The sequence below is a fragment of the Oratosquilla oratoria genome, chromosome 23, assembly GCF_046742065.1.
Source record: "Oratosquilla oratoria isolate Oo_2021 chromosome 23, ASM4674206v1, whole genome shotgun sequence".
In the NCBI taxonomy this organism is placed as follows: Eukaryota; Metazoa; Arthropoda; class Malacostraca; order Stomatopoda; family Squillidae; genus Oratosquilla; species Oratosquilla oratoria.
The window spans coordinates 29,323,128-29,338,127 of NC_134799.1; the positions used below are offsets into that span (position 1 = coordinate 29,323,128).

The window sequence follows — 15,000 nt, forward strand, 5'->3', positions numbered from 1 at the left end:
TATATACATATGTATATACATATATATATATATATATATATATATATATATATGTGTGTGTGTGTGTGTGTGTGTGTGTGTGTGTACTGGGCGACCATAGTGCCGCTGCGTACTCCAGTTTTGGCATTATCAGTGTAACTAGTATTTTCTTCACCATTTCTTCGTCGAAGTAAAAGCCATCTTTATTGATCTTAGCAAGCTGCAGGTTTCTCCGACAATTTTGTTTATCTGTTTATCAGAGAAAATGTCTTTTGTGATGATTACTCCTAGGTCTATTTCAGATCTCACTTTCTTTACTTCCTTTGCACCGATTTTGTATTATCCTGATACTCTTTTTTTTTTCCAAATTCCATTATGCTACATTTCTTAATGTTGAAGACCACTTCCCACTTCTGAGTCCATTTCCAATCCCTGTGCAGATCTATCCGTAGCGACTCGCAATCCGTTTCAGTACTCACTCTTTTCAACAGTTTTGCGTCATCTGCAAAAAAGCTCATGTAACATTCCACATCCTCATCCATGTCGTTCACATAAATAGCAAACATTATTGGAGCCAATAATGATCCCTGTGGAACTCCACTGATCACCTCTTCCCTCTTATCTCTGAGCTTTACTCTCAGTTTTCTTCCATGCAAGAAGTCCTCCATCCATTTCAGTAGTTCACCTTGTATCCCTCCTATGGTTTCCAGTTTTCTTAATAGTTTGTTGTGTGGTACTTTGTCAAAAGTTTTTGTAGGTCTAGGAAAGCACAATCAGTCCATCCGTTCCTTTCTTGTGTTATATCTAAAAGTCTTGAGTAGAAACAGATAAAATTATGGCAGATAATTTTCCCTGTCTAAATCCAAATTGTCTCTTGTATATTGTTCTCCTCCAGATGTTTTATCCATTTATTTTTGATAACCTTTTCACAAATTTTGGTAACTATACTTTTAAGGGAAACCTGTCTGTAATTTGTTGGTTCTTACTCGTTTCCTCCTTTATGTATTGGTACGATATTGGTATTTTTCCAGTCTTCTGTTATTTTTTCTTCTTTGAGTGAGCCACTTATTGTATTATATATATATTGTATATTAGTTCTTTACATTCTTTTAATATTCAGTTTGCAATTCCATCCGGGCCGTGCAATTTGCTGATTTCAAGTTTCGTTATTTGGTCCATTATTTCTTTTCGTGTTAGTACTATTTCCCTCAAGGGTGTTGGGGAGTCTCACCTCTCGCTCCTCATCCCGATGCTGTACACTTTCCCTAGTCAAAACCGACTTAAAGTGTTTGCTCATGACTTCAGACTTCTGTGCATTCGAATTTCCCTTGGCGTAGTTTCACTATTTCCTGTTTATTTTTTAGTTTATCTTTCACATATCTATAGAAGAGTATTGGTTGATGCTTACATTTTTCTCTTATGTCTTTTTCATAGTTTCTTTTTTTCCTCTCTGCGTATTTTCAACATATTCATTTCTTAGACTGATATGTATTTGCCAATTTCTAGGGTTTTTCTCTTTTTTCCATCTTTTCCAAATTCTATCTCTTCTATCTTTTGGTTCGCTGCACCTTCTGTTGAACCAGCACTTAGTATACACTTTTTCCTGTTTTTGTTTCAGTACATATTCATCCACTCCTTCATTATAGATTTCCATCAGAATCATCCATTTTTCTTCCACTTGTATCTCTTCATTGTAGATTTTTTCCCAATTCACTTTTTGAAAAAAGAGCTAAGTTTCTCAAAGTCCGTTTTACCATACATCAGTCTTCCTTTTCTGTATTTCTCATTTGTCTCTATATATATTCCCTCCTTTAGTTCTAACTCAAGTGATATGTGTCACTCTTCCCAATTGTTGTCTTGTATTAAATTTTATCCACAATTTCAGGATTTGACGTAAATAATAAATCTAGTCTCGACGGTTCTTCATTATTTTATATAGGGTATTTTCTTTTACCCATTGTGTCATTGTATGTCCTATTGTCAAGTAATACATTTCCCCATAGATCCTCTCCACCTTTCACTGTCATCTCTTCCCAATAGATCTCTGTACAGTTAAAATCTCCAATAAGTACCACGTTTCCTACATCCTTCAGTATCTCGTTTAATGAAAACTTTGTATCTTCTAATATTTTATAATAATTTCTCTCCAAGACCCTGTTTTTGTGGGCACATAAACCACCACAAACTTTCTTTTTATGTCACTATCTTCAACTCTTATCGTGATCATTTCCACCCTGTTTTCTCCATTTGTAACTTTCGTCACATTTAAATCTTTCTTAGCGCGTGTGTGTAGCTGTGTATGAATATGTGTGTTTATATGAGAGTGTGTATATATATGTGTGCAAATGTACATGTCTATACGCGCACGTTTCTTCGGTGTACGTATGTATATATATGGTCCTGCTTATCCTTATGTGTGTGAATGTGTTGTATGTAGGTGATCACCCTGGTAGGGAGATGTGATGACGAGTTAAAGAAAATCCAAGGCCGACCTATATGAGCATTTTTTTTTTTTTTTCAAAAAAAAAAAAAAAAATTGCACCAACATGATGTCTTGTCATATAACTTCTTTTTAGAAAGTTCAAGGTTGCCGAGATGTAGTCAAGAAAACCCAAACGAACTCTGAAAGCAGAAGAAATAAAATATCAAGTAGATCATGGGATAACTACTAACAGTTTTATTCGAACGCGGACCGAGTTAAAGAGAATGTGGATGAGAACATCAATCCGAAATGAAAAGGATGAGAGAGAAAGTATATAGCCTATTTATGGGAAACCCTGGAAGAGACGAAACTGTGAATAAAAAGAGGAATAGAAAACGAACTGGAAAAATTTAAGTATGGGAGAGAATAAAAAAAATAGTGAGATTTAACGTGCAAGAAGGAGGAAGAAAGACATGGAACTGTAAACAGACGAGGTTAGAAAGAGGCAATTAAGAAGAGGGGGAAATGAAGAAAAGAAGAAAAATAAAAAGGAAAACGGAGGAATTAACTCAAAAAGTGAAAGAAGACAGAATGGAAGGAAAGACAAATGAAAAAAAAAAAACGAAGAAGAGGAGGAGGAGTAAGAAGAGGAGAAGAAGTGAGAGGAAGAGCAGAGGGTGGAGGACAAAGTTGAATTGATGAAGAAAAGGAGGGACAGGGGAAGAAAGACAAAAAAAAAAAAAAGTAGGATAGGAAGAAGGGCAAGGCGGAGGGAAAGGAAGAAGAGGTTTAGTTGTGGCTCAGGTGACGGAGAAGAATGAGAGGAAGTAAGTGTGAGGTGAAGGAAGAAAAGGAGGGACACAGAAAGAAGGCAAACAAAATGGGGGAAACGATCAGAATGACAAAAAGTTTGGAAATGGAAGGAGGGAGAGGGGTGAGGTCTCATCCCTGGTATTAGAGACAGGGATGGACGAAGAGCGAAGGAGAGAGACTGAAGAGGGACACTGGAAAGGAGCATGGAAGACTCCAAGAGTCAAGAGAACAAAGAGGTCTAGTGGGCGATGGCGTGAGACGCTCAGTCCAAGAGGCATTCCTCCGTTTTCAAGAAGGATTTTTGTTTTGTTTTGTTTGGGCCAAAGAGAAATGAATCCGTGAATACGTGAAAGGCTCTTCGAGGTATGAGGTATATGAGAGAGAAAGAGAGAGGGAGAGATAGAGAGAGAGAGAGAGAGAGAGAGAGAGAGAGAGAGAGAGAGAGAGAGAGAGAGAGAGAGAGAGAGAGAGAGAGAGAGAGAGAGAGAAGGAAAGAGAAAAGACCTGGTGGCAGGTAAAGGAGTGAATCTAGGATTGAAGGGGAGGAGGGTTGCCAGAATGATAACGAAAGAAGGTGATGATTTGATGACATTTGATGCAACCCTACTGCAAAGAGATCCACAATGGTGCTCGCGATGACGGTATTCAGTACCACTGGACCGGGAGTGGTACATGGTGCCCCAGGTACCTGTGGTTGTTCTGGTACATCCCGAAGTTACATTGGGTACCATTGGATGCAATTCCAGAAAAATATATTGATATTTGTTCTTCGTAAAGAGCAAACTCGAGCACATCGAAGGGTCTCTTCAAGAAAGGAAGAAAGCGAATGCATGAGAGATAAGGTGGAGGTGGAAGAGGTGAAGAAGTGAGAAGAACAGAGGGAGGGGGTGGAGGTAAGGAAGCCGGAGAAGCAGAATGAGGAGGGAAGGGGGAGGTGAAGGAGGAGGAGGAGCAGCAGCAGCAAGAATGGGAGGAGAAAAGAGAGGAAGGGGATAACGGGGAGGACGAGGAGGAAGGGGGAAGAAGAGATAGGATAGGGTAGGAGGAGGAGGAGGAGGAGGAGGAGGAGGAGGAGGAGGAGGAGGAGGAGGAGGAGGAGGAGGAGAAGGAGGAGGAGGAGGAGGAGGAGGAGGAGGAGGAGGAGGAGGAAGGGGTGGAAAGGTAGAAGGACGAGGAAGGGGTAGAGAAGGAGGAAGTGGAGAGAAGGAAGGAGGAAGAATGGGAGAAAGAATAAGGAGAGGAGGAGAAAGGGGAAATGGAGGAAGGAGAGGAGGAGGAAGGGGAGGTGGAAAAGGAAAAGGAGGAGGAGGGGGAGAAAAAGGGGAGAATAAATAGAAAAAAGAGTGGTAGTATGAGCTGGACTGGGAAAAGGTAGAGAAGAAGGAGAGGAGATAAGAGAGGAGAGGATAAGAGAGGAGATAAGAATGGAAGCGATGATAAAAAAAAAGGTGGATGTAGGAAGAGTTGTGGAATGACCCCCCCCCCCCAAGAAAAAAAATCACGAAATCACGACAGCGGGGAGGAAGCCGACGTTTAATCGCCTCCCCACCTGGCCAGGGCTACCGGGGGCCAATAAAGCAAGCCCGTAGTGGGTCCTGGGACTCGAACTTAGGACCACCTGTTCATGAGTTCAAGATAGAAGGATAGTTCCGAAGTGGAGAGCGGTTTAATTACATTAGCCATGTCGGAAGTGGTATAGGTAAAGAGAAATATAACTAGTGATACTAGAATAATATAACCAATTGCAAATCTACTGGTAACTATGTTAATACCTGTACATCTAATACTTCCCTCTCCTTCATTTGTAGAAGTTTCGAATATTCGTCGGGAAACGAGTACTTGCATTATGATAGAAATTTCCCATAGCTCACATTTGCTTCGTTCATAGTAATATAAGCTACACTTTCGGTGATGAAAATGGCAATGGGATGATAGTAAAGGAAACGGCGTCAGTCACTTTAGGTGGTATTTTGTCTATACAGATGTGTGTGTGGAGGAAACGGTTTGTTTTATTTGTAGTTTACAAAGGATTACAAAGGCGGAGCATGCCGACAGGAGACCTTTTGATCCATATCTAGGTCGGATGCGAAAAAAAAATCATATTAATAATAAAATAATAAATGAAAACTATGATAATGTAAATAACAAATAAAATACATAAATAAATGCATAGATATAGTTTAGGGGGAACTTCTGACCGGACACTTGATCTAACATTGATGACAGTAGGAAACGCAGTCGTGATAATAGTCTTTTTGTAAATAGCTTCAGCAGCGTTGTTTGTTACAGATATCTCAAAAATGTTAATGAAAATATTAAGATTGCAAAATAATGCTAGAGCTAACAAGAATATTTCCTTTGATAGTGGAAGTAATGGAAACCTATGTTATAATGTTAGCACAAATGGTTATTGTAATATAAGGGGTGAAAGTAAGAATAGGATAAGCAGTTATTGTATGATTTGTGGATATTTTCTACCCTATGGCCTGTTAACCCATTAAACTCTGATGACAGTCAAGATTCTTGTCATTTGGTCAAATAAAACAAAAATCATAAAACACCAAAATGTTTGATCAAACACCATATTTTTCTGGTGTTTGATCAAACATTTTGGTGTTTTATAATTTTTTGTTTTATTTGACCAAATGACAAGACATCTTGTCATCGGAGTTTAATGGGTTAAGGCTCGTTAGACAGTCTTATTTAACTCCGGATATACTCTCTAGTCACGTGGGCCTAATTCTAAGTACAGCTTAGAGTATTTCGAAATCTCTCTAGTAGGTTGTTTTATTCTTTGTTGATTCAAAAGATAAAGATTAAGTTTAGATAGGCGGTTCTCCTTTATTTCACTTTTTTTTTTTTTCCTTTCTTTTCTTTCGCAGAAATTTGGCGTTTTGATAAGAATGTTTCCCGCAGACAAATATTTTTGTTTTCTTTTATGTCGGAAGACAACTTTATCATCTTTTATGACTTGTATATTTATTCTGGCTGCCTCCGAGGGATTTTATTCAGCAAGGAACCGCCCCCCACACACACACACACAACCCTCTTTGTGCAGCAAAAGGGAATGTAACAAGTGTAGGATGAATGGACAAGGGAAACGACGAAGGAAGAATGAAAAGACGGCGAAGAGGAGGAGGATGAGCCTATATGACGAGGAAATGGATGAAGGGAGGAGACAGAGTAGAGGGAGGGCCAGAGGAAGGAGAGAGGGAGTGTGGGAGTGTGGGAGGGAATGGGGACTAAAGGAGGGAAGGAGGAGAGGGGGGGAACGAGGAGGTGAGGGAGGAGTTGCAACTAATTAATTTGCAAGTTGGTGGAGAGCTGTCTATGGTGGTTGGCAGTGGCGCCTACTGGATCAAACAGGACGCCTTCGCCTCCGCCCCCACCTCCGCCTCCACCTCCGCCTCCACCTCCTGGTGGAGGTGAGAATCAAAGCGAGAGACCAGGAGGTTGGGGTGGGTGGGGTTGATGGCTACGCAGCCCTAGATTTCTTGGATTAAAGAGTCTGAGGAAATATTCCATTGGTTGGTTTGTCTGTCAGAGGACCAGGAACTTATGGGTTCCAGAAGAAAGCGTTTGGCTGGGGGAAAAAAAATGTAGTTGGCCATTTTCTCAGTAGAGTCATTGAAAACGTCGGCCGTTTGATATATCGGCGGTAGAAACAAGTTTATTAAACATTGGAATGGGTGGAAATACCCCTGTCATGGGGCGTTAATGTGAATTTATAGTGACCTTTTATTTTTATTTTTTTTTGGTGATTAGTATCACTGTTTTTTTTATTAACTTATTTCTATTTTAATATGTTGATTTATCTATATACCTATTCATTTATCTATTTATCATTTTTTACGTGTTTATGTGTTACTCGTATTTTTAACCTATTTATCTATTTGATGAATTTTATTTACCCAGTTATTTAGTTATTTATCCATTTATTATTCGTTTATATTCTGTTTATTTATTCATTTATTTATCCATTTAAATTGACCTACTTACTTTGTATTTATTAGCAATCTTTTTATAATGTTTTTTTCATCGTTAAGATTCTGACGTCATGAACAGTCTGGAGACCAGTACAAGAATTCTGATTCTTTCAACTCGATAATATCCTTTTTTATTCCTAAACGAACAGATTCCAGATCTCTATTGGAAATCTGAAATTCGGAAATCTCTAACATTAGGAAATAAAATAATTTCCCCAATCCAGGATTTTCTAGATTCCGGAAGAATTTGTTACATACACACACAGAGTATAATAAACATAAAAACAGTAAAAAAAAGTAATAAAAGGCAATGTCGATGAATGTAAACAAGAATGAATTAGAGATGGGGCTGTAGGAGGACTCCCTTTGTGTCTTTGTATGTGCTGGTACGTGTCTTTGTGTGTGTGTGTGTGTGTGTGTGTGTGTGTGTGTGTGTGTGTGTGTGTGTGTGTGTGTGTGTGTGTGTGTGTGTGTGTGTGTGTGTGTGTGTGTCTGTGTGTTTGTGTGCGTGTTTGTGTGTATTTGTGTGTGTGTGTCTGTGTGTGTGTGTGTGTGTGTGTGTGTGTGTATGTGTGTGTGTGTGTGTGTGTGTGTGCGTGCGCGCGCTTGTGTGTGTGTGTGCGCGCGCGCTTGTGTGTGTGTGTGTGTGTGTGTGTGTGTGTGTGTGTGTGTGTGTGTGTGTGTGTGTGTGTGTGTTCATATGTATGTATACGATTCTGGTGACAAGGCCGTAACCTAAAGTAAGTGAAAAATATGTCAATAAGCTCAGCACTGGAAGAGAGGAGGAAAGGGCTCACACTTGCAGCACGATAAGGAGCAGGAGGCTTGCAGACCGGGTCGACACGTGATTGCGGTTGACCAGATGGTTATGGGGACTCGCTCATGAGTATCGAGACTTGGAATGAGGCTCCCGAGTCGTGACCTAAGGCATCTGGAATTGGCGACAGATACAGGGATCTCGAGGGATGAAAGCCAGATGTGATTCTTGATAATGCAATACAATTTTCTTCATAGTGAATCATTATGTCACGACGCTATGAGAGACGCATACGACCATGGCAGGTAATATCACCAAAGTAATATCCAGTAGATATTTCACAGCTTTCATCAACAAGTCAACATGTGCTGGCATCACTTTCATCCACGAAAAAACAAAACATCCATGCTCTTGCTTATCAATGTCTACCTAAAATAATTCCCTACCAACACAACACTATCTGTATGTCCTGCACAGCCTCCGCTAACACTTTGATTCCTGCTATTCCTCACCTCTTTGTCCAACATGCGTCGTATCAGGACCAGCTTCCAAGCCGCACCACCAAACCACACCACTCTACACCATAGCTACCAGTGCACCTCTAACATCAACCATTTAAGCACGCCAGACCACTACACACCACATCAAACCATACCAAAGCGCACCACACACCAGTCACCACACCCTCCCACATACACACACACCAAACCGCACCACACACCACACTGCAGCTCTATGGGCCATTGTTTAACACCACAGCAAAGTTTAATCAAACGCCCTCCCCCTGCACGGTCTCCCGCTTCTCCGACCACTACAGACACAACAGATGCCCGTCCGCAGCCCTCAATCACAGAGATCCACACACGAACGTTAAACAGCCCCATGGTCTTTGTTCGCTCATGTTCATTGAAAACAACCGTTGATATGGAAAGATTTACACTATATATATATATATATATATATATATATATATATATATATATATATATATACATATATATATATATATATATATATATGTGTGTGTGTGTGTGTGTGTGTGTGTGTGTGTGTGTGTGTGTGTGTGTGTATCTGTGTGTGTGTGTGTGTGTGCGTGCGTGTGTGACTTAAGTGTCCAAATACATGCAAACATGATTATTCTTTCTAAAGATATATTCAGATATCCTCAATAGAGACCAAAGCTCGCGATTCTATATATAATGATAATCTGCTTGCTACATCCATAACAACGACCGATATTATAAATCACAATGAACAGACAACGTTCTCCGATTTGTTGGGGAATTCTATATTCATCAACCACGTCCATCTATCAACGCGTTTCAAATCACTCTGTAGTCTGTGTCATAAATTAATGATCAGCCTCGAGGGGCAACTGCAGGATTGCCACCCTAGCCCTTGGGGAACAGTGCAGCCTTTGTATCTCACCACGGTAATTTAATTTGGCTTGGTAATGTTACATAGAGGAACCTGTATACCATACCATAGGTCAAATTACTCAAATTTTCTATTACATTATAACTATATTGTAACGTGTTTTATGTTTCATGGGAAAACTAACTCTCTGTTATCTCTTGTCTCGCTCGCTCACAGGACCAGAGGCTTCAAGAGAACCGTGTCTGGACCACGACCACGAGAAAATGAGACCACAGGTCATCTCCACATATCTTCCACATACGGTTGGTGGAGACTCGTCCAGGTCTCTTGTCTTCGCGGAAACACAGGTAAGGAATTGTACCAACGCAATATGTACACACTCCCATATGTATACTGTATGCGCGCTTGTACACACCTATGTGCACACACACACACACACACACACACACACACACACACACACACACACACACACACACACACACACACACACACACACACACACACACACACACACACACACACACACTCGTCGCGCAGTGGTAGAGTTCCCGCCTGTCATTACGGCAGCGCGGGTTCGAATCCCGCCCAGAGCTGAAATAATTTCAGTATCACTGTGCTGCGAGTTGTTATTCCAACTCTCGTGGGCGGGGAGTTGGGTGTGTGTGTGCATGTAAGGTCACAGCATTATCCACAGATCGGTCATATATGAGCTCTGAGCTCTCTTCCGGGATGGAAAAAGCTGTCGATCATGAGTCCAACACGTGATCCAAGACCATGGTGAATCACACGCACAAACACAATGTATTTTAGATTTCATGTTATTGAGAAACTTCTTTCATATACACTTACATAGAGAGAAATGTAACAATAATTATATTTACATAGGAAAGAAGGGCATTGGGTGGTTTAAACTATTGCCTTTAGATCTACTAACAGTCGCGTATAGCCACATGTGAAATGTGCATTGTCATATTCGCCAGGCGCATGACACCTACTTCTTCCCTGAATATATACATCAAGACACGATGATGTGATATTATTGATTTTTACATTTCTACATTTCTATCGTAGAGTCAGACTATTTCCCATATAAGATTTACATATATATATATATATATATATAAACAATATATGATGTTAGCTTTAAAGTTATCCACACTATGTGAATTCCCTGTCTCCGAAAGTGGAGGTTTTGGACCTTTGCAAAGCGTCACCTGCAAACACCTGAGCGACGAACTTTATTATGTGAATAGCGTTGTGTTGAACCTTCTCTCGCTTTTGGAGGCGAGGGAAGTCTACTGGCAGTATAACTGAGGGGCTGACTGGAGCACCTGGTAAAGTGCGCAGCTGTCTGTTGACACTATCAGCAGATGCAAGGCTTATAGGGCATGCCCATGCAAGGCACGTGGTAGGGAGTGGATAGGTGTGACATAGATTCTGATAGCAGGAGTCCTGTCAAACTCTGCTCCGTGTTCTCTGCTAAGTAAACAGAAGTAGCCTACATCGAGCAGTACATTTTCGTATAAAAATACTGATTTAGTTTACAAATAGACGTATATGTACAGTAAGGAAAACAATAGGTTCTTATAGGAATGTATACAGACACACACACACACACACACACACACACACACACACACACACACACACACACACACACACACACACACACATATATATATATATATATATATATATATATATATATATATATATATATATATATATACAGTATATATACGGACAAACACATCGGTTTCATCAGTGTCATCTCTTTGGATAAAGCGGAGCATTTCACCCTTCTCAGAATTGAATTAAAACGTAAATTGACTAATGTGTTTATTACCTGTTTTTTGTATAAATCAGTAGGGTTGCTCATATGACCAATGGAAGGATAACCTACAAACCTTCACTCCGGCCATTAGTAGTTTTAAATCAACCATTACGTAAATGCGATAGAGATTATAAAACAAAAAATTGAGAGACGAAACGTGAAGAAATTTCATTGTCCTGTGAAACATATTGGATGCGCACGCGCACACACGCGCACGTACGCAAACACACACGCGCACGCACGCAAACACACACACACACACACACACACACACACACACACACACACACACACACACACACACACACACACACACACACACACATACACAAACGAATGACGGAGAATGTCCGAGTAAAAGCCGAAATATGATAATCGGATTCATGTATACTAATGCGCCCCTACCACCACTCGGGGATTTGCTCCCTCGAAGGTGTACGCTTCACGCGCATGAAGTCGCATGAATACTTGCATGGACACACATGCCCTGCCTACGGCCCCCCGTCTGCCCATATCACCCTATTGCGGTTTTCCATTTTGACGTGATTTCCTGGACGTAAACGCCAGTGCTCTCTGAATTCCGGTGGGTGGCGTGAATCTCTCGAACAGTGAACACGGTTTTCCAGGTGAAGGTAACGGGGGATGAAATTTGGGGCAGACGACAATGAGCAAACCGGTCCGGGGACGTGATGTGCATGGGAACGCCCACGCATGTCGATCCTCATGTACTACGATGAATATGTGGTCGACCGTAATGAACGAGTCGGTCATGCACCGACGCGACCCAATACAGATGTTCGACTTTAGCTGATTTCCTCTTTAGCTGCGGTAAATAGAAGTTAGATCATCATAAAAAAAATATACAGTAATACAGGTGCTATTATATCTCTCGAATTTTTGTCGGTCACTTAAGTGGTGAATTGTTTTCCACCCCTGATACCGCGCGCATGACAAAGACCCTCATATACATTATTGATATTCCATTTTTTTTTTTTTACACTTAATACATTTTTCAATATTATTTACTGCCATATTGTCTTCGTTGTCAAGGTCATGTCCGTAAAGGTACAGACGACTAAAAGAAAATGCAGACAACTTTGAACAGTACTGTATTCCAAGCGTACCTATGTATTACATTATAAAATATTTTCCAATCAACATCAAAAGATTTGATTCACTGTTTGGGGGACCCCTAGACTTACTTGGTTAAAAAGTTCCCTCTCTGAAAACACACGGCTCATAAGAACAGTATTCATCATGTACGGGCAGTCCAGTCTGAGCGCATTACCCATCTTCATCTCAGTACTTTTGGTTAACCCTGCTGTTTAGCGGCCAGCATGAATGCGTTCGTTTGAATACAACAACAAATTATATAGAGGGAGTTAGATTAAGTGATATATACATACATACATACACACACGCACGCACACTTTGTTCCAGAGTTGGTAGTTCCAAATTGGAACTACCAACTCTGGAAATAAGAAGAGAAAAAGGAGATTACTGACTATTTATAGAATCATGAAAGGAATGGAAATCCTAGATAGAGATGATTTATTAAAATGGGACAACGGAAAAACAAGAGGACATGAAAAGAAACTTAAAAAGGATAACTATAGAAGAGATCTGAAAAAATAGCTTCCCACATAGAGTGGTGGATACCTGAAATAAATCAGATAAGGAAACAGTGTGTGCAAACACTATTTAAGATTTTCGGTAAAAAAAACTTGATGCTGAAAGATACAAAGACGGGTCACCACGAGCATAGCTCCCTTCCCGTATAATACAACTAGGTAAATACACACACACATACACACGCACACATACATTGGAACAGAGAAGAGAAAGAGGTGATTTATTGACCATTTATAGAATTATGGAAGGAATGGAAATTCTCGATAGAGACGACTTATTAAAGTGGGACAAAAGAGAAAAAAGAGGACACGAAATCAAACTAAAGGACAGTTATAGAACAGACCTGTAAAGGAATAGCTTCCCACATAGAGTGATTGATGTCTGGAACAAACTAAATGGAGAAATAACGAGTGCCAAAACTATACACGATTTTAAGAATAAATTGGATGCGGAGAGATACGAAAACGGGTCATACGAGCATAGCTCTCGTCCCGTAAAATACAACTAGGTAAATACACACACACATACACACACACACACACACACACACACACACACACACACACACACACACACACACACACACACACACACACACACACACACACACACACACACACACATATGTATATGTATATATATATATGTGTGTGTGTGTGTGTGTGTGTGTGTGTGTGTGTGTGTGTGTGTGTGTGTGTGTGTGTGTGTGTGTGTGTGTGTGTGTGTGTGTGTGTGTGTGTGTGTGTGTGTGTGTGTGTGTGTGTGTGTGTGTGTTTTCCCGGACATGGGTGAGACCAGGATGAAAAGAAATATGTGGTCTTCCCTCCTCTCTTGCTACAGACTTATCATTCCCCTATCAGGGTACTGAGACTGTAACGCACTCCACTTCCATCTCCGCCTCCACCTCCACCCCATCCCCATCTCCACCTCTACCTTCACCTCCCTTTCTCCCTCATCTTCCATCTCTACCTCTGCCTCTGCCTCTCCCTCTCCCTCTGCCTCCACTTCCATCTCCATCTTCATTTACCACTTGGGATGATATATATTATGACGAAATTGGATATTGTAAGATTGGTGTATGGGGGTTGCCGGACTTGTGTGTATGTGTGTGTGTGTGTGTGTGTGTGTGTGTGTGTGTGTGTGTGTGTGTGTGTGTGTGTGTGTGTGTGTGTGTGTGTGTGTGTGTGGTAGAGAGGGTGGAGGAGAAAGATGGAAAGAACAGTCGATGATATACGTGAAGCCTTTCCATCGGCTAGATTGTACGAGACAGGCAGTCGGTTACATATTTAGGAAAAGGGAACCAGTGCCAACTCTGTTCTTGGCATAGCATTTGGCTTCCGGAGACGAAGGAGATGATGGCTGGGGTTAGGAAGAAGACGATGGGGAGATGAAGAAGGAGAGGAAGAAAATAAAAAGGAGGGGCAGAAGGAGGAGAAGGAGCGGAAGAAGAATGAAGAAGAGAAGGAGGGCAGAAGAAAAGCAAGGTGAAGTAAAAGAAAAAGAAGAAGGGAAGTAAGGAAATGGGAAATAGGAAGGGGGAAGAGAACAAGAACAAAAAATACGAAAGAAAAACAGAAGACGCAGGAGTAAGAGTAATGAATCTGTAAAGGTTGTCTTGTCGAAGCCGACGATGCGAAACAAGAGAGGCCTGATTTCCTCTAATGTAGTCTGTCGAATGAAGCCGGCTTTGCTAAGTCCGGTCCCTTATTTTTATGATGATTTCCCCATCCCCTCCCCCTTCCCCTCCCCCTCTCTCAGCCCCACCTCTTCCACATCCCCTCCCTCCCCTCTTACTCCATCCTCTTCCCCCATAGGTTTTAAGAGAAATGACGTTGAATTGTGACGGAATTTCGTACTCGCGCCTCTAGCATCAGCAGCAGCGATTCGTTTTTGAAAAGCCGAGGAATTATTGTACATGACTTGGTAAACATTGCATCGAAAATCATTTTGCAAAATGGCCTTTGATGAATCACTAATGGCATCGCCACGATATCCAAACGGACATCGCCCAGCGTGCGGGAAAGCCTGCAAAGAATTATGCATTGTGGTTTAAAAACCATTATTTTTTTCACCTGCTAATTTGATGTGATATGTTCCATCGTGATGAAATGTTATTTGTTGAGTTCTTCATCTAGTGATTGTATTTACGTATTTATTCATTTATTTATTTATCTATTCATTTATTGATTCATTTATC

At 40.8% G+C, this 15,000-nt stretch overlaps 1 protein-coding gene across 3 annotated transcripts in view; it reads left to right on the forward strand.

Moving 5' to 3' along the window:
* The window catches only part of Ten-a (Teneurin-a transmembrane protein), a 1,186,308-nt gene that overhangs the window by 1,031,885 nt on the left and 139,423 nt on the right, over positions 1 to 15,000 (forward strand). For all 3 annotated transcript variants that reach the window (XM_076206894.1, XM_076206895.1, XM_076206896.1), the window contains one exon: positions 9,551 to 9,681. In XM_076206894.1, coding sequence (XP_076063009.1) covers positions 9,551 to 9,681 — 131 coding nt within the window. The remainder of the gene's footprint in view (positions 1 to 9,550; positions 9,682 to 15,000) is intronic.